At 46.7% G+C, this 21,130-nt stretch overlaps 2 protein-coding genes across 3 annotated transcripts; one reads left to right on the forward strand and one right to left on the reverse strand.

Annotated features, from left to right (window-relative positions):
• Positions 1 to 11,173, forward strand: DDX39B (DExD-box helicase 39B). 2 transcript variants are annotated; one of them, XM_007459587.1, is made up of 11 exons: positions 1 to 500; positions 1,753 to 2,095; positions 2,848 to 2,975; positions 3,258 to 3,350; positions 5,560 to 5,743; positions 6,837 to 6,955; positions 9,029 to 9,160; positions 9,933 to 10,042; positions 10,143 to 10,287; positions 10,432 to 10,579; positions 10,935 to 11,173. In XM_007459587.1, the coding sequence occupies exons 2-11, from the start codon at positions 1,885 to 1,887 to the stop codon at positions 10,949 to 10,951; spliced, it is 1,287 nt and encodes a 428-aa protein (XP_007459649.1). In that variant the 5' UTR covers positions 1 to 500; positions 1,753 to 1,884; the 3' UTR covers positions 10,952 to 11,173. The 2 variants fall into 2 exon arrangements, with proteins under 2 accessions (XP_007459649.1, XP_007459648.1); XM_007459586.1 differs by having other exon boundaries at positions 1,883 to 2,095.
• A 317-nt stretch (positions 11,174 to 11,490) lies between these two features.
• MCCD1 (mitochondrial coiled-coil domain 1) lies at positions 11,491 to 12,395 on the reverse strand. The gene is made up of 2 exons (XM_007459601.1): positions 12,231 to 12,395; positions 11,491 to 11,679 (listed from the first exon to the last, which is right to left on the reverse strand). The coding sequence occupies exons 1-2, from the start codon at positions 12,393 to 12,395 to the stop codon at positions 11,491 to 11,493; spliced, it is 354 nt and encodes a 117-aa protein (XP_007459663.1).
• Between the last annotated feature and the right edge of the window lie 8,735 nt (positions 12,396 to 21,130).

The raw sequence follows: 21,130 nt of genomic DNA on the forward strand, positions 1-21,130 counted from the left end.
CTCACTTCCCACAGCTGGGGCTGGTCGTTCCCTAGCTCCAGTGCCAACGTCCCCAGGTCACCTTGACTATCGGGCCAAGGACCCCGTGGGAACTCGAAATCCCGCCACCTTGGGGCCTCCTGCGCCCACGGAGGGGTGCCCAGAGAGAAGGCCTGTGCGGCAAGAACGTAAATGAAGAGAGAGGCGTGGAAAAGAGCAGGACAAGAGAAAAAAGATAACAATGGGGAGGATGCTAGCTTCCTTTATGCCTTTTGTTACTAGTAGTAGTGGAGGAGTTAGAAGTGGCTTAAAAAAAATTTTCTTTTCCACACAGGCATTTTCTAAAGGCAACCCTGGAACGCGCGGAACTATAGAACCGTGGAAGGTCCTTCTTCCGGTCCCTTACGTCTGCGCGGTCGTAAGGCGGGAGGCCGGGGTAGAGGGAAGCCGGGAACCGGAAGTGAAGGCAGATTCCTTCTTTCGTCGCTGTTACCGCCGCCATACGCCTTCGCCTTGCTCAGGTAAGCTTTGGCCTTCGGCACCATCCGCCTCCATCTGCGTTTCTCTGCGGCCATCCTGTCGCACGGCCTCCTGATAACCCTTGTACAGGCTATGGTCTGGTCGCTGGAGTCTGATTGGGTTGTTATTTCCATTACTTGCATCCCTCGAGATCAAGAAACTTCGGGGGGAGGTAGGGAAGCCAGGGGGGCTCAATCCAAGATGGTGGCCCCGGCGCCATTGTGCTTCCTTTGCTCCTCGCTCTTTCGGTGGGACCCTCAGTTACCTCAGAACCCAGCGACAGTTGAGAGGCGGCGCTAGGCGTCTTCTGGTCCTGGGCATTTGCAGAGGGCGGGGCTCTTCTCACTTTCCCGCTTACCTCGGATCGTGGTGGGAATGGAAGGAGCCCCGACTTGTGGGCCTAGTTGGACTTCTCTCATCTCGGATTGCCCACTATTATCTGGAGTGTTTTCCAAATGTTTACCAGTGGTGTCGTTGTGTGTTTTCGGAAATGAGCTACACCTAGGAGTAACATAACGGTGATGGGAGGTCACTTGGTAAAGCTTCTGTTAGCCGGAACGAGAATACATCTTTCTTAATTATTGTGTTCTATTTTATTCATCGTATGATGGAGGAGTGGGTTTTTTCCCGGCCGAGCCATTTCTCTAGGCCTCTCTCTCCGTCATTAATTACACAAGGATTTCTTAAGCTCCAGAAGGAGGTTATTGAGGAGTGGGAGGCTGGAATGCTGCGAGAGGTGGATGGCAGCCACATGATGTTTTCATTTTGAAAAGTGAGCGCTTTGCGTAATGACGACCGTAATCTATCACCCTTGACTGATGGCTGCTGTCGACACCTTGAGATTATAGGGAAAGCACAGGGTCTTCCGTTGAGGACTTTTCGTTTTGTCACTTTCATCTCCATTCTCCATTTTAAGTCATTAGTAGTACTGTGTTTTTCAGACGTGTATTTTTTTTTCCTCGTTACTGTCACAGACCAGGAGTTTTTAAGTCGGTTTTGCCCTTCCAACTTTCCGGTTTCTGCTCCGATCCTATCTTTTTGGGAACTTACGTCCTAACCACTTCTCCTGGGCCCACTTTTCCCATTCCTAGTATTATGTTTGCCTTTCGCTTTTATGTCTTGTGCTTCTTTATTATTTTTTTTTCCAGGTAAATGTTTTCTAGTTTAGGGAAGGTGAAAAGAGTGTTGGGATGGAAAAGATGGTGAAGGCTCTGCTCATGACTGATGAGTTTTCTCTCTTTTTTTTTCCCCCAGCTCTTCTGTCAGAAACTAGTGTGTTTCTTTTTCTCTACTGTTCCTCAAGCCCCCACTTTCCTCCTCTGTCTTCCCTTATTCTGCGTGAACTCATCCAGAGACCCCTCCCCTTCTCCCCCTGCCGGCCCAGTTATGGCAGAGAACGATGTGGACAACGAGCTCTTGGATTATGAAGATGATGAGGTGGAGACAGCAGCTGGGGGAGATGGGGCTGAGGCCCCTGCCAAGAAGGATGTCAAGGGCTCCTACGTCTCCATTCACAGCTCTGGCTTTCGTGACTTCCTGCTCAAGCCAGAGTTGCTCCGGGCCATTGTTGACTGTGGCTTTGAGCATCCATCAGAAGGTAAATTTTGTGTTGGGCATGGAGTATTCATTAGGTTCTTTAAGGATACAGGAAACAGTATGGTCATGGTCCCTCAGGTGATACAGATTTATATTCAGGATAGACCAGGAAATAAGTACCAAGAACTATTTTAGCAATAGAAGAGGTTTATATAAGTTGGTCTTTCATTCATGATAGCATGTAAGTGCTAGTGATCTAAAAGCAACTTAGAGGGACTTTTTTTCTTGCCTGTTTTTAATTTTGTCTCTCTGACTTTTAATTTAAAATTTCCAGAGAGGAGCTGGTTGGACCCTTGGGCCAGGCCAACTCTGGTCTCTGGAAACCTTTATGGCTGGCTTTTGGGTCATGTACCAAGTTCTTCATTTTGTTCAAGGTTGTTGCAGGGTTATGTGCCCCAAAGCATGATAATCTAAGTATGAGAAATGGCCTGTGGCAGGCACTCAAAATTCATGGATTGCTACAGATGAAGGAACATTCAGACAGAATCAGGAGCACCTAAGGCGTCCAGTTGGTAGATGCAAGAGGATTGCTAGCAGGACTTTGGGCCCTGGAGCTGGAAAAGGCTATGTTAGAAGGAACTGGGAAGGTCTGATTTGGGAATCACTTTGATTGAGGGGGCAGAGAGGTAGAAAGGGTCTGGAAATTGACAAGAACAACTTAAGAATTGAGTGGTGAGAAATGGGTTTGGCCTGGTGAAAAAGGTGGCGGAGTTCTCTGGAAACTAATTTATCTTTTTTTCCCCCTACTTCTAGTCCAGCATGAATGCATCCCTCAGGCCATCCTGGGAATGGATGTCCTATGCCAGGCCAAGTCAGGCATGGGAAAGACAGCGGTGTTTGTGCTGGCTACACTGCAACAGCTGGAGCCAGTTACTGGGCAGGTACACTTGGGGAGAGTGCTGGGGAAGGCATTTCGGCTAGTAATGTTCAGGAAGGGTATTTTCGTCTCTGCTACATGATGCATTCAGAACCAGGAGTGCTTGTTGTTAAGATGACCTTTATCATCCTTGACCGATAGCCATGAGAATATTCTGTAATAATCACGGGGTTAATGATTTAGATCCAGAATTGTAGTCACCTGTGATCTGCTGGGTGTGCTTTTGTGACATACCTGGTGAAGGGATATACTGTATGTGTGTCTCCATCTACTCCCCCCCCCCCAGGTGTCTGTACTGGTGATGTGTCACACTCGGGAGTTGGCTTTTCAGATCAGCAAGGAATATGAACGCTTCTCTAAATACATGCCCAACGTCAAGGTAAGCCAGGGTAAAGAGACCTGGGGGAGTGAGGGTGTGGAGAGTTGGAGGCATTGGAGACTTGTTAGATCAGCAGTCTTCACATCCCACAGGTGTTAAATACCTATACACAAATCTCAGTTACACGTAGTACGTAGTAAGTTTCTGCAACTTAGGTGTATAAGAGGTTTATATTCTGGGGCTCATTTGGGAATGCATTATACTTTCAGAGATGTCTGCTGTATTTTGATTTTGGAGAAGCCTTATTGTTTGCTTTGGTTTTTAACACGTTTTATAAATATGCTTGTGCATTGATATTCAGGGTGTGGTTCCCAGACCCGTGGTTTCAGTGTCATTTGGGACTGACAAATGTTGGAAATGTAGATTGCATGAGTTCTACCCCAGTCCTACCGAGTATGAATATATGTTCTGACAAGATTCTCGGGTAATTGGAGTTTGAGAAGCATAAACATATGCTTGGTGTATATAACTTACTGTCCTCCTTGGGTGAAAAAAAAAACAGTATTTTTGTTCAGATTGTTGTAATTTTCCTCATAATTGATTTTTAATTTATATGTAGAACTAGGAATGTGTAAGTAATAGCCCTAAACTAAAAGTAATTTGTTTAAAACCAAAGTAGTAAAAGTAGAATCTGTGGCTGGTAAAAGTGCATAGGTAATCCAGAGGGCCTTATAACGAAAAGATTTCTGTTCTCCCATCTAATCGTACTTCACAGAATACCACTAGTTAACTTCTTTTTTTAAGTTCTGATGTTCTGTGAAACCGAGTATTCGGTGCTGTTTTCTCAGTTTGTCAATTTAAAGGCCTTTTTGACTTTTTCGTGAAAGATTATTTAGCTTGTTTACACTTTTTCTCCTAGCATTTGAAAACTGTTAATTTAAATTTTCTAAACATAGTCTGAAAGCTGGTGTGTGTGTTATGTATGTTTGTATTCTTATATTGTCAGTTTCATTGCGGTTTACTTTCTGTCCTTTTAGCAAGCAGTCTTGTTGGTAGGTTGATTCTATAAGTTGAAAACCAGGAAACCGTTTCCACTGTTAATGACTATGGAAACATTTGTCATTGAGCTCAGTAGAGAGCTAGGATTGCACTTCTTCCTCTATAGGTCTGACTCATCACCTTGTGGACTCAAAAGAGGATGGTCTTGGTGTCAAGATCAAGTATAAATTGTCATGACATAGTTTTACTTTTCTTTCTTTTGCTCAGAATTATGCTTCAGTGATTTGTTTAAGACGTTGGGCTAGTTCTGCAGAATGTCTTACCTCTGAGTTTGTCTGGTTTTACTCCCTTGTATTGTTTTAACTTGTTCTTCCCTCCCAGTGTTTCCTATAAACTGAGCTTTCTTGCTTTCTTGCTTTCTTTCTCTCTTTCTCCCTCTCGCTCTCCCTCTTTCCCTTCCTTCCTCCCTTTGCCGCGCCACTCGGCATGTGGGATCTGAGTTCCCTGATAGGGATCGAACCCATGCCCCCTGCATAGGAAGCGTGGCTTCTTGACCACTGGACTGCCAGGGAAGTCCCTAAACTGAAATTTATATTTGAAAGCTTAACTGGTTCAAGTTAAACATTTTTGGCAAGAATTCTTCATAGATGATGCTGTGTTATCTCCTGTTTTGTTGCAAACCTGCCTGTCCCACAGTTAATGGTTTTAGATTTACCCTAGAATTAGGGTCCTGTCAGTCTGATCTTTCCCCCTTGAAACTAAAAAGCAGTTTTTGGTGCTATTTGAGAGGGTATTAAGGCCCAGATCCTCAACAACCATTCCCCTAATGGTTTTAACATGGAGTAGTATATTTAGCCTGAGTCAGTAATTTCATAGGGTTTATGCAAAGGAGTTTAAAAATCTGGGGTCATTTAGGAAAACTTGATGTCCATGACCTTTTTTTGGTACTTGACACTCCGGTGATTTCTTGCCGTCCTCATTTTTACAGTGAAGCCTGGCCTTGGGGAAGGAAGATTGTTAGATTAAGTCAGAAGAACTAAATGCTGGTCCTCACTGCCTCAGTCAGCCATGTAATTTAGGGCAGGTCACTTTTGTTTCTTAGCTTTAATGTTTGGGGGATATAATAATTTTAGATTAGGTGATCTCCTATGTTCCTTTTAGCTCTGAAGTGTTCTAAGACTTGGTTTACAGTAAACTGAAAGGATGGGAACCTTGGGGAGGTTGAATTCTTTCCTTCCTCGTGAGATACTCTTTTCTCCTGGATTGGCAGGTCGCAGTGTTTTTTGGTGGTCTGTCTATCAAGAAAGATGAAGAGGTGCTGAAGAAGAACTGCCCGCATATCGTCGTGGGGACCCCTGGCCGCATCCTAGCCCTGGCTCGAAATAAGAGCCTCAATCTCAAACACATTAAACACTTTATCTTGGATGAATGCGATAAGATGCTTGAACAGCTCGGTGAGTAGCAGTGCTGGGACTGGGCTAGTGATCTGGGAGTTGCCTTTTGGAGCCAAATGATGTTTATTTGATACTGGAGCACTTTAGTGCCAGGACGACTCTTAATCTATCACCCATGACTGATGGCTCTGGCTTCCCTGGTCAGTCTTTGTTAGGCTTTTTAAGCATCCTTAGTGATCAAGGAGGAGGGTGTTACATTCTTTCTTTTGGTGATGTTTATCTTTGAGAGAAGGGACTTTGCTGATGTTGGATATTAGTCACACCACCATTCTCCTTTGTAAAACCCTATAGTGGGTGTCATAGGGGAGGGACTTGAGCCGGACGAGGAGACAGTCTACTCTTTTGGCATCCTCAGCTCAGCATATATTGTCAGAATTTATAGCTGAATAGATCTCTAGACTTAAGTTCTAGAATTAATGTGGAGGGTGTTTGTGGGAATTTGTGTGGTGTGGTATTCTGGTGTGCTAAGTGGGGTTAAGTAAGGAAAATGTTTTGTAAGAACTCAAATTTGGTGAATGAGAGAGTAGGGATCGACATAGCCCCAGGGATAAGTCATTCCAAATGATCTTTGGCTATTCTAGATGGCGAGCTATAAGGTGGGCTCCAAGTAGAGATGTCATATTTGCCTGACTGGATAGGACAGTGTGATCCAGAGGAAGCGTGGAATGGACTCTGACAGCTGGAATGTAATAGGTGCGCGATATTTGTAGACAGTTGGAGATTGGGGAGAGAGGATTAGGGAGAAGGGCCTTCCTTGTAAAGCATTTTTCAAAGGGCTTATCTTGGTGAGCCTCTGCAGTGGGCTTTATCCCCATGTTTTAGTTGTGGGCTTTGGGGTTTCATCTAATTTCTTGTGTGGTTAAAATACACAGCTGGAACCTGGTCCCAAATCCATTGTTCTTTCCACTGTGTTATTACTATGGATATGATTATATGGTGGTTGGAGAAAATAGAGTAGAGAGAGGCCTGAGGCAAATCTTCCCCTGAACCGAGACTCTTGCTTACCAACAGTCTTTACCTCATTGGTACACCTGTTTCTGGTCTTTGTTTACGATATATGCTTCTCTTTTACTATAGTTTCTATTTCTTGTAGACATGCGTCGGGATGTCCAGGAAATTTTTCGCATGACCCCCCATGAGAAGCAGGTCATGATGTTCAGTGCTACCTTGAGCAAAGAGATTCGCCCAGTCTGCCGCAAGTTCATGCAAGACGTAAATACCCTTCTACCTTCTCTCCCTCCACTCCCCGCCCGCTGCCTCCTCCCCCTCCGCGCCCTCTTCCTCCAGACTCCCTTGTCCTTCAAGCGCCAAGAAGGGGGCACATGCCCATTTGGGAGTGATGACTCCTTGAAGAGACACATAGAGGCAGAGACAGTTAGTCTTAGGGTCTGCGCGGGCGCCAGGGAAACTCCGGAAGACTTGGTCGGGTTAACGTGAGAGCGGGAAGTGTTCGACTTTTTTTTTAAATCACAGCATTTTTGAACCTCTTCTCCCTTTTGGGGGAGGGCAGGATTTTCTGCCCTACCACCCACCCATCGTCTCCTACATACTCCCTACAGCCACGCACCCTCAAGGTGGCATCGAGCATACAACCAGAGCCTTCTGCTCCCCAAACTCATAATGTCCCGGTGGCAGGAGAGCAAGAGAGGGACAGACAGATGGCAGGGCATGTCCAAAAGAAGAGCAAACAGCACAGATGAATCCGCTTCCTCCCCACCTCCAGGGGTGGGGGCCTTTGGCACCTCAATCCCCGAGTCCATACTCCTTCCCACCCGTACCTCCTCGCACCCATCCGGAACCTCGGTTGATGTGAGCCGGCAGCAGAGAAGCACCGTGGCGCGGCGGGGGAATGCGGACGGCACCCGGCGGTGGATGGCGGCAGCGGAGGCCGCGGGGAACCTGACCAGGAAGCCGAGGACCAAACCAGCCTCTTTTTCCGTTCCCGGTTTTTTTCCTGAACCCAAGGCGTGCCGTGTTCCCTGTTTCCCTCCATTTGTGTTGGTGGGGAGGGGTGTTCTGAATGGGGTGGTAGATTTTTTTTCATTTTTTAAACACTTTTTTTTTTTTTAATACTTAGAGGGATATGGGAAAGGTAAAGTGAGGAGCTCCACTTGGATGTAACCAGGTGGGTGCTAGGGTCTGGGGCTAGGTGGGGCCATTGTATAAGCAGTGGAGTGTGTTCTTTCCCTCCCTGCTCTGCTCCTTCCCATGGGACCAAAACTCTTCAGCTGTACTTGGGGCTCAGATTAGATCTGAAAGAAGCCATGGAACTTCTCTTTGGAAAGCCTGCCTTTGCTAGTCTGACTTCTGAGATTGGGCTTCTGGTTTTCTCCCATGACGCACACATCCTTTCCCGAAATCTTGGACCCTGGGGTTTTATGTTAACTATGTCTTCAAGTTAGTGAAGAGTGCTAGGAAAGTTGGGCTTTGGAGTTGAGTCTTGGGTCAGTTTCCGCCTTTTTTTTTTTTTTAATGCTGCCTTCCTTCCCTTCAAGGGTTGTGTGTGTATATGTTTTGTTTTGTTTTTAAAGATGAGTGAATAACTGCTGCTCTGAATTTGTTTCTTAGCACCACTTATTAATACCTTCCACGTAACAGTATAGGTGGTTTGATTTTTAGTTGAGACCAGTCTTATTTAAAACTGTTTCCTTGTGGTCCGAGGGCAAGTTGTTGCTCATCTTGAGTAATTTTTGCTTCTCTTTTCATGGCATTTTGATTTATGTCCACTGAAGCATTCTGATCTTCCACCGTCCTAATAGGGATATGGAAGACATCCACCTTCCTAATGGGGATATGATTCTCGTAGTTGAGAGCATAAAATGGAGTAGTCCTTCTCCTCTCCCCGGTATTAAACCAGCTCTGATGGAGTTATTCTGACCTCGAGTCACTGTTTTCCATCATTTCCCAGGTGTTTGGATCATGTCCTCTCTTGGAGAATCACCTCCCATTGTTTTCTTTCCTCCACCACCTCCATTTGAGGTAATGGCATCTTGCCATTGGGTGGTTGTACTGTTTTTTCCTCCCTGCAAAGTTTCTTTCCGGTGAAAATTTTCAGTTGGAAAATCTTAAAACTCAACTGATAGGAAGGAAATTAGATCTACTGTGGAAAAGACCACATTAAAATGTGGGTATTTTTGGGGGTGGGGTTGGGTTTCCAATCTCCTCTCTTCTCCCCATCCCGCCATGGGGTGTATTGGAGATCAACTTCCTCCACCCCCCCAGGTTTAACCCCCCCACTCTGCCCTCCTCCCGTTCCCCACCCCTTCCCTCCCCCCTCCCCCCCAGCCAATGGAGATCTTCGTGGATGATGAGACGAAGCTGACGCTGCATGGGTTGCAGCAGTACTACGTGAAACTGAAGGACAACGAGAAGAACCGGAAGCTCTTTGACCTTCTGGATGTCCTTGAATTCAACCAGGTCAGTTGTTCAAGGTCCAGTAGGGAGAATGAGCACGTCTCCAACTGTTGCAGGAACCTTTATAATATATCCTTTTATTGAGGAAACCATGTGTGTCATGTGAAAGAATGGTGGAAAAATTCTCTTAAATGAAAATTCTGTTAAATGAGAGAAAAATGTCTTTTGGTGGCACTGAGCCGTGAGCAAGGTGGGAACTGCTTTTCTGTTCCATGGCTGGCATAGGTATTCAACAAAATAAAGCTCAAATTATAAAATCCTTGAAGAGTTTGAATAAGGTGGTGAAAGTCCGGAAATATATTAGGCCTGTTCGGTTCTTAAGTTTTGTTTCTTTTACTACTTACTGAGGGAGAAGTGTTCCATCACTTTACCTGTTGTGTGATTTGCTTGCACTAAAAACTTTCTAGAATTAGGGTAAGTTCTTACATTTGACGTTTTGGTGAGTTGGAATATTGGTCGTGGTCTTTCCAGACTTCAGTTCAAATTTTTACCACTCGTGAGGTGACTTCATCCTTGTCTCCTAATATGTCTGGTAATTTTAGTTACTGTTTTCCATACCTTCTCTGCAGCATGTCTGTCTGCTCAGGAAAAATCAGAGCCAAGAGGGAAAGGCTAAGTAATATTTAGAGCAGAAGAGGAAATACGTGATGGGGACTAAGAGGAGTTCTTTTAGAAGAGTGTAATTACTGAAAACTCTTGCACGTAATCTGTCACACACACCCACATGGACGCACATCCCCTCCAATCTTATATGTACACACACACACACACACAGGTGGTGATATTTGTGAAGTCTGTGCAGCGTTGCATTGCCCTGGCCCAGCTCCTGGTGGAGCAGAACTTCCCAGCTATTGCCATCCACCGTGGGATGCCTCAGGAGGAGAGGTGAGTCAGAGATGGGGAAGGTGCTTTGTGTCCTTGCGAGGAAAACAGACCCTTGAGAGCAAGGAACCTCAACATTTTTCTGCTTTCCTTTCTCACAAAGGCTTTCTCGGTATCAGCAGTTTAAAGATTTTCAACGACGAATTCTTGTGGCTACCAACCTGTTTGGCCGAGGCATGGACATCGAGCGGGTGAACATTGCCTTTAACTACGACATGCCTGAGGATTCTGACACCTACCTGCATCGGGTAAGCCCCACACCCGGAAGGTATCCTAGTGTCCTCTCCCACCCGCTTAGTTTCTTTATGTTTTCATACCGTACATCTTCACCCCTCCTCTTGGGTGTCTTCCTTCTTTGGGGTCTACCAATTCTATCATCTGTCTCCTTCCAGGTGGCCAGAGCAGGCCGGTTTGGCACCAAGGGCTTGGCCATCACGTTTGTGTCAGATGAGAATGATGCCAAGATTCTCAATGATGTGCAGGATCGCTTTGAAGTCAATATTAGTGAGCTGCCTGATGAGATAGACATCTCCTCCTACAGTGAGTAATGATCTCATGAAACTGGCTTCCCCAGTCCTTTAGGTTCTCCTTGTTCCTTAGAGGGTTTTTTTCTTAAAGCCCCTGGTGCATAGTGGGCACTTGACAAATTTGTCATCTGTTTTTTCCCCCGCACCCCCATCTTGATGCCCTGTTGGGATGTTTAGTTGACCTCTTATGGAGTCTCTTCTCATCAGATTACTTCTCATCGAAGTATTTCTTTTTTTACCCCCAAATGTATCCTCTGACCCACACACTGCACAAACATCTGCATGTATTTCGGGGGTGGGGGGGCCTTTTCTACCAACCTAGCTTTTTCTTTTCCATACCTTATTCTAACTGCCATGTTTTTCTTCAGTTGAACAGACGCGGTAGAGAACTCCCCACCCATTCTGGAGTGTGACAGTCTGCTCCTCTTCAGGAGATGATGCCAGGCGTGGGGGTGAAGGAGACACTGCTGCCGCCTACCCTTGATGACCCCGTCCCCCACCCCATGGCTTCCCTCTTTTGCATCGCCACCACTCCTAAACCCCCATTTCCCTGATTTGTCAAAATTTTTTTTAACAAAACTAAAAAACACATGCGTCTGTGGTGTCTGTAAGCGCACCGTCCCTTTATTGGATATGGGGTGAGGCTATTTTAGGGCATAATCTGGAGTAAATTCCCGTGGGGACTGTGTACACTGCTGTGGGGTGGAGGTCAGTAGGAAGTGTCAGACTGGGGGATGTCACTGAAAAGACTGCAGAGGCCGTGGCTTCTCACTACTTTGCAATTTCTGGCCCTTGGTGGTGGTTTCTTCCATTTCCTTAGTGGCCTGGGAGAGGCTGGGATGTTTCTGATCAAAGGGGCTGGGGAGGGAGGGTAGTGTGCAGTATTTCCAGTGTAGAAGGGTGAAGTGGCAACTGGTGGAAAGCTTAGGTGTCTTCTCCCAGGCTCTCTCTGTGTCTCCTCATCTGTTCCTTCAGCTTCTGGATCTTGAGCACCAGGGCCTGGGCTTCCCAGGCCCCCTCTTGCCCTTCGAGCAGGGCCTGGTACAGCTCCAACTGCTGCTCCAGCAGCTCCTCAGCTTGGGCCAGCTCAGCTGTGGGGCGGGGCCAGGGGTCCTGGCAGAGGTGGGTGTTAGGGAGAGAACATCAGCCAGGGCAGGGGGCTGAGGTTCACTGCCTCCTTCCTGTTTTTCAGCACCATTAGTTTAAGGTCTGTATTGCAGTGCTTGCAGTACACATGACCTTAACAGCAGTACATCTGTACTGCTTCCTGTCTTAGGCATAGGCCTGGGGGGAGGGGGAAAGTTAGAGATCACAGCCCAGGGGCTATAACTGGACTTCTGTGTGAAGGGGACTTATGTATGGGAAGGGGAGAACTGGCTGTCCCAACTGGCCCTGAGAAATAATTAACTGTTGGATGAGGGGAAATTCCTGTTCAAGGACTTCGTGGACTGTGTAGGGAGGGAGGGGTGTAGGTAGAGGGTGCCCTGAGGTCTGGAGTGGGGTGGGGGCAGGGAGGGTGCTGGGGAACTGAGGAGCTAGGCAGCATGCTCTAGGTGTGGGGGTAGTATCTGCACTCACCTGGCCTGTGGTACAGGGTGAGATGGGAGGGGATTCCTTCCCCCAGTACAAATTTGCCCTCCACCCTCACTCTTGGTGCCACTTACCCTGGAAGGTGACATCTGCCCAGCGCCTGTGGAGCTAGTCTTTTCTGTACTTGCCTTGGGACCCTGGGAGCAGCACCTCCAGGAGCCCTGGAGTGCCAGGGGCCAGGGTGGCAGGAGGAGGCGACGGCAGCAGCTTCGGGAGAGCCAGGGCAAAGGGAGAACCATGGCTGGGGAGGCAAGGAGCTGTCTGAGCCACCCAACAGCCACCAGGAACTGGCTCCCTCCGGGCTGTGGCCTCGCTTCAGTGCCTGGCCCTGCCCCTGCCCTGCTCTGCTGCACCGGCCCGCCTCCTAACCTGGCCCCAGACAGAGTTCAGGAACTCATGTTCCCTGGTGTGAGAATGCTCCTGCCAGGTTAGGCAGAACTTGCTTTAGAACCCTGGTCCCCAGCCTACTGCATGTCTTGTGTCTGTTTTTCTTAGCACTGTGTGTTTTCTCTCAAATCTGCAAGGTAGGAATTGCATTACTGGTTGGCAGATGAGGAAGTGGTCAGAGAATTTTCACTCAGCACTCAATTCAGTAAGTATGGGCTGGGGCCCTCTCTGGGCCGGATGTGCTCAAGGCTCCACAGCTGGTTGGTGGAAAAGCCAGGAAGATTCACCCCCAGGTCTACCTGACTTGAATGCTCATACCCATTGACCTGGCTCAAGTATTGCTTCTCCCTCTGTTTCCCTTTTCTCTTCTTGCTGGCCCAGAGGGACCTTTTTCCTTGTCCCTGTTGTACATTGCACATCGTCACGGTTTGCCTTCTCTGGTAAGTCTGGGCACTATACACTGGTACCAGTTTCAAGCTTTGTTGAACTGGTGAGCCCTCCCATCAAATCTGCATTAGAACAACAGCCTTGTGCACCCACTGTGTGAGCCTTAGGTATACATATCAGACTTCCTGCAGTGTGTCCTGTGATGTCCTGTTGTGGATGTAGGGCACAGCCACACCTCTGTGGCTCAGAAGGGGATGGATGGTTCCAGCTTCGATCTTTTAGGAAAAGATAGGTCCTCAGACAGGAAAACATGCCTCAGAAAGCAAGGTTGCTGGAGAGTGGGCAGCTGCTAACCAGCTTGCTATCTGGGACATCACACTGAATTCGGAGGGAAGATGGCCTCTTCCATGGTGTGGGGGTCCAAGAACCAGAGAGGAAGACCTTCCTGCAGGTCAATGGTTCTTGAAGGGCTGAAGCACCTTTAGATGAGGTCAGAGACCTCATGTTCCCCATTAGCTGGCAGGTTCCCATTTTTCAGTAGAAAAAGAATCCCTGTAAAATTTTGGAGGAGAGAAGCTTTCCTTCTTGTCTCTCGGTGATAGAGTTATACATGGTTCATTTTTGAACTGCAGTGTATGCACAGGCTAAAGTCCTACTTATTGGGACATAAGAGGCCCAAACTACTGTTGTTACAGTTAAGGGAAACTAGTATACGATTAAACAGCCCACAACATTCAACACTGAAGTGAAACTAACCACATTTATAAATTAAAAGCAAGATAAGCAGCTGTTAAGAAAATAAAACTTGTGTAAGACAATCTAAATGATGCACAAATAACGAAGTATCCTTCCTGAAAATTAGACATTTCAACCATCTGAGGGTTTTTTTTTTTTTTTTTAATTCATTTGGCTGTGCTGGGTCTTACTTGAGGCATGTGGGATCTTAGTTGTGGCATGCAGGATCTAGTTCCCCAACCAGGGATTGAACCTGGGTCCCTTGCATTGGGAGCATGGAGTCTTAACCACTGGACCACCAGGGAGTTCCCAACCATCTGAGTTTCTGTTTCAGGTTATGAACTCCAAAATTGACTAACATCCAATAACTTGCAGTGTGCAGTCCTAAGTTGTGAATTATAATAGAGTCTGTGGATTTGGCTTTGTGAGAACTAAAGAAAAGGCTGGTATTTGGATCAGTTCAAATCTATTGGATGAGCTGTGGATCTCATAGTCATGGAAATGAAGGGATGAAGATAGATAAATGTAAACATAGATTTGTTACTGTGTATATTTATTTTTGTTATTCCTGTATCTAATAGTCTTTCTTTATATAATAAGTTTTATTTATGTCTAGTAGTATTTTTTAAATTATTTATTTTTATTTATTTATTTTTGGATGCATTCCCTGGCAGTCCAGTGGTTAGGACTCGTTGCTTTCACTGCCACCACTCGGCGTGACCAAAAAAAAAAGAGCTTATGAGAGTTTAATTAGGTCCCACATGGTTACTTTTGCTTTTGTTTTGTTTCCTTTGCCTTAGGAGACAGATCTGAAAAAACATGGCTGCTATTTATGTCAGAGGGTGTTCTGCCTGTCTTCTCTTCTAGGAGTTTTATGGTTTCAGGTCTTACATTTAGGTCTTAAATCCATTTTGAGTTTATTTTTATATATGGTATGAGGAAATTTTCTAATCTCATTCTTTTACATGTAGCTGTCAGTTTTCCCATCACCACTTGTTGAAGAGACTTTTTTCCATTGTATATTCTTGCCTCCTTAGTTGTAGATTAACTGGCTAGATGTGTGAGTTTATTATGTGTCTGTTTTTGTGCCAGTACTATGCTGTTTTGATTACTGTAGCTTTGCAGAATAATCTGAAATGAGGGAGTATGATACTTCCAGCTTTGATTTTTTTTCTCAAGATTGCTTTGGCAGTTTCAGGTCTTTTGTGGTCCATATAAATTTTAGGATTATTTGTTCCAGTTCTGTGTGTCCCATAGATTTTGGATCATTGTGTTTTTGTTTCAGTAGTCTCTAGGTATTTTTAAATTTCTCCTTTGATTTCTTTGGTGATCCATTAGCATGTTGTTTAGCTTCCATGTGTTTGTGTTTCTTGTAGATTTTTTCTTGTAGTTGATTTCTAGTCTCCTTTGTTGCCTCATTTTGGCTAACTTGCTGTTCTTGTTTCTATGTATCTGATAGATTGGTTACATTTCCTGATCTTGGAAAAGTGGCCTTTTGTAGGAGACATTATGCATCCCAGCTGTACACTCCTCTCTGGTCACCAAAGCTATATGCTCTAGGGGTGCCCCCTATGTGGGCTGTGTGAGTCCTTCTGTTGTGGTGGGCTGACTACTGTGGACCATCTAGTAGACATGGCTGGCCCCTGGTCTGGTTGATTGCCAGGCCTTGCCTTGTGCAGAAGCTGATGGCTGCTGTTTGGCAGGGCTGGGTCATGAGGTAGCTTGTGTGGGATCCCAGGGGGTCCTGGGGCTAAAGCTGGCTCACTGGTGGGCAGATCCAGGTTCCGGGGGGGTATGGTTGTGGGTTCGGGTTCCCGGATCTAGTGTTGGTATGCTGGTGGGTGGGGCTGAATCTTGGGGTGGCTGGCTGAGGAGTCTAAGGTATCCCAAAGCTGGTGTTGGCCTGCTGGTGGGTGGGGCCGGGGCATGGGTTATCCCAGGGCTTGTGCCCACTCACTGGGAGGTGGAGCTGGGTCCTGGGGTCTCTGATTGCGGGACCCTGGGGGTCCCAAAGCTGGTGTCAACTTGCTGGTGGATGGGGCTGGATCTCAGGGCAGCAGGCTGATGGGCCCAAGGTGTCCCAGAGCAGGAGTTGACCTGCTGGTGGGCAGGGCTGGAGCTTAGGAAGTCCCGGGACTGGTGCCAGCCTGCTGGTGTGTTGGTTGGGTCCTGACAATGCAGGCTGCGGGGCTGTGTTGGTCCCTGGGCCAGTGTCCACCTGTTGGTGGGTGGGGTTGGGGTCCAGATGATCCCAGGGCTGGTGCCCACTCACCAGTGGGTGAAACTGGGCCCTGGGGCTAGTGCTGGCCCCCTGGCAGGCAGAGCCAGGACCTGGGTTCTCTGGCTGCTGGGCCCAGGTATCCCAGAACTGGTGTTGTATTGCTGGTGTATGGCACTGAGGCCCAGCAGGACCTGGGGCTGGCATTGCCCTGCTGGTAGGTGGGCTGGGTCCTGCCCTGTCAGACTTGGGGCTGTGGTGGTCCTGGGGGTGGTATCCGTTCACTGGTGGAGGGAGTTGAGGTTTAGTGGGTTCTGGTGTTGGAGCCTGCTGATTGGTATGTGAGGCTGGTCCCGAGGCTGGTATCAACTTGCTGGTGGATAGTGCTGGGGCCCAGAGTGTCCTGGGGCTGGTGCCTGCCCACTGATGGGTGGAGCTGGGTCCACGGGTTTCGGGAAGCTGGGTCCAGGGCCCTGGGAATCTTAGGTCTAGTGCCTGTGCACTTGTGTGTGGGCCTGGCTCCTGGGCCCTTTGGTGGACAGGGCCATGTCTGAGGGTGGCTGTGAGCTCAAGGAGTTTAAGGCAGCCTGCCTGGGAGCCCACATCTCCTCATTCTCACCACCACCCCCCTCCCCCAACACATAATGATGCTTTTGAGGTCTGTGCAGCGTTGCATTGCCCTGGCCCGCCTCCTAGTGGAGCAAAACTTCCCAGCCATTGCCATCCTCTGTGGGATGCCCCAGGAGGAGAGGTGAGTCAGAGATGAGGAAGATGTTTTGTGTCCTTGCGAGGACAAGAGGCCATTAAAGAGGGGACTTTCAACATTTTTCTGCTTTCCTTTCTCACAAAGGCTTTCTCAGTATCAACAGTTTAAAGATTTTCAACAGTGAATTCTTGTGGCTACCAACCTGTTCAGCCGAGGCATGGGCATCGAGCGGGTGAACATTGACTTTAGAATTCCGACACCTGCCCCTGAATGTTCAACTTGTCAGCATTAGAGACCAATACCGGGCCTTGATATAGCACTGTCTCTTGAGTGACCAACTAGCTGCTAATTGACAAATTGACTTGCTTTCTGTCCCCTCCATCCTTGGAGGACCAGAGGTTCATCTTCACTGGGACAGACACCTATTCCACGTACGGATCTTCTTTTCTGGTCCTCAGAACTTTAGCCAGCACTGCTACCTGGTGACCATTGAAATTCCTGATGCACAGACTTGGAATTGCTCTTAGCAGAGTATCTGACCAGGGGCCAACTTCACAGTGAAGGAGGTGCAGGCTGGGCCATGACCATGAGATCCACTGGTCATATCACAGTTTGCACCACCCAGGGGCTGCCAGCCACACAGAATGCTGGACAGGCCTTCTGAAGATGCAACTAAAGCTCCATCTTTGAGGAAACATCTTGAAGGGATGGGGATACATCTTTCTGGATGCAGTGTATTATTAAATCAGAGACCTTTATGTAGTGCCATGTTCTCAATAGGAAAATAAGGTGGGTCCAGGACCAAGGTTTGGAAACAGGTGTCACCTCATTTACCATTACTTTCAATCACCCACGGGGGGATTTTACAGTTCCTGCCTTCACATCTCCACAGGGTTGGGGGTCCTGGTTCTCAAAAGGGGCACTCTTATAAGGTGTACCACAAGGATACCATGGAACTACACCTCTACACATTACTGTTGCCTCCAGAGAAGTTTGGACTCCATGTACCCAGAGACCAGCAGGTAAGAAGAGGAGTTCCCTCTTCTCGAGGAAGGAGTAATTTACCCTAATCTGCAGAAAGGGGTGGAGCTACTATCACACAATGAGGGCAGGAGGAATCCATTCAGAAGTGGTAGACTGGGCGCTTCCTGGTTCTCTCACGTTCCCTGTAATTTAAACAGACAAATGCAGCAACCCAGCCTGAGAAAGGCTGCTCAAGCTGCCATGATAGAATACCATCGGCTGGGATACTTAAAAACAAATTAATTTGCTCACAGTTCTGGAGGTTGGAAGTCCAAGATCAAGATGCCAGCAGGGTTAGTGTCTGGTGGGGCCTCTCTTCCTGGCTTGCAGGCAGTGACCTCACAGCCTTTCCTTTGTGAGCACAGGGGAATTGAAAAAGAGAGAGACGGAATTCCCTGGTGGTCCAGTGATTAGGACTCCATACTTTCACTGCCGAGGGCCTGGGTTTGATCCCTGGTCGGGGAACTAAGATCCCACAAGCCACTCAGCATGGCCACAGCACCACCCCCACCAAAAAAAAAAAGAAAAAACAAAAAGTCTATCTCTGGTGTCTCTTGCTCTTCTTTTTTTATAAATTAATTAATTAATTTATTTTTGGCTGCGTTGGGTCTTTGTTGCTGCGAGCGGGCTTTCTCTAGTTGCGGCATGCAGGGTCTACACCTCATTGCAGTGTGCGGGCTTCTCATCGTGGTGGCCTCTCTTGCTGCAGAGCACGGGCTCTAGGCATGCGGGCCTCAGTAATTGTAGCATGTGGGCTCAGTAGTTGTGGCTCATGGGCTCCAGAGCACAGGCTCAGCAGTTGTGGCGCACAGGCCCAGCTGCTCCGCGGCACGTGGGATCCTCCCGGACCAGGGCTCGAACCCGTGTGCCCTTCACTGGCAGGCGGATTCTCAACCATTGCGGCACCAGGGAAGCCCTCTTGCTCTTCTTATAAAGACACCAGTTCTATCATATTAGGGCTCCATCCTTATGATCTTGTTGAGCCTTAATTACTTCCTTCAAGGCTCTATCTTCAAATAGAGTCTCATTGGTCTTTAGGTCTTCAACATAAGAATTTGGTTGGGAGGGATGTAATTAAGTCCAATAACGGAAGTGTTTGATTTCCAGAGGCCCAGACCCATCAGGTGTGAAGGTTTGGGTCACACTCCCAGGTAAGGCACAGGGCCCACGCTCCTGTGCTCTGAAATCTATGGCAGCGTTTGTGCAGAGGCCCTGCTTCCCGTGGGCTGTTCCCAGACAGTAACTGGTCACAGCAGGGACACTATGGGAGGCTCATTCCTGGGAGACATGGGACTCCTCTGATGACCAACTGTGACTTGAGGACTCCCTCTGGCCTTGCTTAACTTCGCTTAGATTGTTTTTGGTGGTCTTGGAGAGTCCAGGAAAGCTGTCCTGTCGATGACTTGCGATCAGAGTTGCATCTCGGTCTGCTGGCTCTCTCATCTTTTCTGGTTCCCTCTCCATATTCTCTGACAGATGTTTAATAAAATTCTGCTGAGTTTAATCCTATTTTGGCATTTGTTTATTGGAGGACTGGGACTAAAAATAATTTCCATCTGTATACCAACAACCTATTTACTTATTCCATCTTGTAAAATCCTTCTCTTTATCCAACTTCTCCTACCAGCATCTGTTCCATTTTGCTTGTTTCGTATTATCTCTTTGAGGTGATAGATGTTTGTTTTTTTTAAAATTGAAGTGTAGTTAAGTTACAATGCTGTGTTAGTTTCAAGTGTACAGCAAAGTGATTCAGTAAATACATATATATTGATATATATTCTTTTCAGATTCTTTTCTATTACAGGTTATTACAAGATATTGAATATAATTCCTTGTGCTATCTATTAGATCATTGTTTACCTATTTTATATATAGTAGTGTGTATATATTAATTCCAAACTCCTAATTTATATCTCCTCCCACCCACTTTTGCCTTTGGTAACTGGAAGTTTGTTTTCTATGTCGTGAGTCTATTTCTGTTTTGTACATTAGCTCATTTGTATCATTTTCTTAAGATTCCACATATAAGTGATATCATATGATATTTGTCTTTCTCTGTCTGACTAACTATAGCTGTTTGTTGTTTTAAGCTGCTAAGGTTTAGAAGTAGTTTGATACACAGCAGTAGATAACTAACAAAGCTCTCTTAAGTCTCTATTATTCTATAGGTATTGCCTAAATCTGTTTTCTCTCCTTTCACCTTGAAAATGTTATTTATACTCATTTCCAATTCCTCTCTTCCTCTTCTTTTTTTTTCCTTTTTTCCCCTCTTCATTCTTTTACTTTTGTTTTCTTTTGTCTTTTCTCCTTCCCCCTTGCTTTCTTCCTTCTCTCCTCTCCTTCCTTTATTCTTATTATCGGATGTTTCAAACATATAAAATAATATACTATGTGGTTATACTGAAAACTGAAAGGAAGCATTATCTGTATATGCTAAAATTATAATGCCAAGGTATATGGAATAAAAGTAAAATAAAGGAAGAAAAGAAAATGCCTGGGTGATTCTGCAAACAAGGAAGTGACTTTCAACTCCTATTTCCTTTCCTTAAGCTGAGTTTGTTTGTTTCTTTTTAAAAAATATTTATTTATTTATCTGGCTGCGTCGTGTCTTAGTTGTGGCATGCGGGCTCTTTGTTGTGGCACGCAGCCTTCTCACTAGTTGTGGCACGTGGGCTCCAGAGCGTGAGGGCTCAGTAGTTGCAGTGTGTGGGCTCTCTAGTTGTGGCACAGGCTCAGTAGTTGCAGCGTGCTCACTTGCCCTGTGGCATGTGGGATCCTAGTTCCCAGCCAGGGATTGAACCCGCGTCCCCTGCATTGGAAGGTGGATGCTTAACCACTGGACCAGCAGGGAAGCCCCAAGCTGAGTTTGTTTCATTTTCAGAGTAAACACATCAGCTCCATGAACTCTTACACATTTCTGGTAAAAGCTTAAGTTGGTACTAGCACTTTTTAAAAAATTTATGTTTTTACTGAATTGATTTACAATGTTGTGTTGGGTACTAGCACTTTGGAACTCAAAATAGCATTATCTAGTATGGTTAAAGTGTATATACCATATACTCCAGTATTTGATTTTTAAAATCCTGAAAGAATATTTAATTTTTTTTTTTTTTTTTTGCGGTACACGGGCCTCTCACTGCTGTGGCCCCTCCCATCGCGGAGCACAGGCTCTGGACACGCAGGCCCAGCGGCCATGGCCCACGGGCCCAGCCGCCCCACGGCATGTGGTATCCTTCCGGACTGGGGCACAAGCCCGCGTCCCCTGCATCAGCATGCGGACTCCCAACCACTGCGCCACCAGGGAAGCCCAAGAATATTTAATTTTAATTTTGGTTTTAGCACATACAGGAATGCTTTGATGCTCCTCCCTTCCAAAGGTGGAGCTTAATTTTCTCCTCCTGAGTGTGGGCTGCATTTAATGATTCACTTCTATCTGATAGAGTAAGGCTGATGTGATGGTGTATGACGCTGGGTCTAGGACATAAAACTCACTTCAGCTTCCATCTTTGTTGCTCTCT

The sequence above is a fragment of the Lipotes vexillifer genome, unplaced genomic scaffold, assembly GCF_000442215.2.
Source record: "Lipotes vexillifer unplaced genomic scaffold, Lipotes_vexillifer_v1.1 scaffold862, whole genome shotgun sequence".
Lineage (NCBI taxonomy): Eukaryota > Metazoa > Chordata > Mammalia > Artiodactyla > Lipotidae > Lipotes > Lipotes vexillifer.

What these genes read in the sequence shown, in the direction of transcription:
- DDX39B (XM_007459586.1), top strand. Translation starts at nt 221, where the DNA reads ATGGGGAGGATGCTAGCTTCCTTTATGCCTTTTGTTACTAGTAGTAGT. An exon ending in CTTTGAGCATCCATCAGAAG is followed by an intron (nt 2,096 to 2,847) that starts GTAAATTTTGTG and finishes CCCTACTTCTAG; the next exon opens with TCCAGCATGAATGCATCCCT. An exon ending in AATACATGCCCAACGTCAAG is followed by an intron (nt 3,351 to 5,559) that starts GTAAGCCAGGGT and finishes CTGGATTGGCAG; the next exon opens with GTCGCAGTGTTTTTTGGTGG.
- MCCD1 (XM_007459601.1), bottom strand. Translation starts at nt 12,395, where the DNA reads ATGGTTCTCCCTTTGCCCTGGCTCTCCCGAAGCTGCTGCCGTCGCCTC. An exon ending in GGCAGATGTCACCTTCCAGG is followed by an intron (nt 11,680 to 12,230) that starts GTAAGTGGCACC and finishes CACCTCTGCCAG; the next exon opens with GACCCCTGGCCCCGCCCCAC.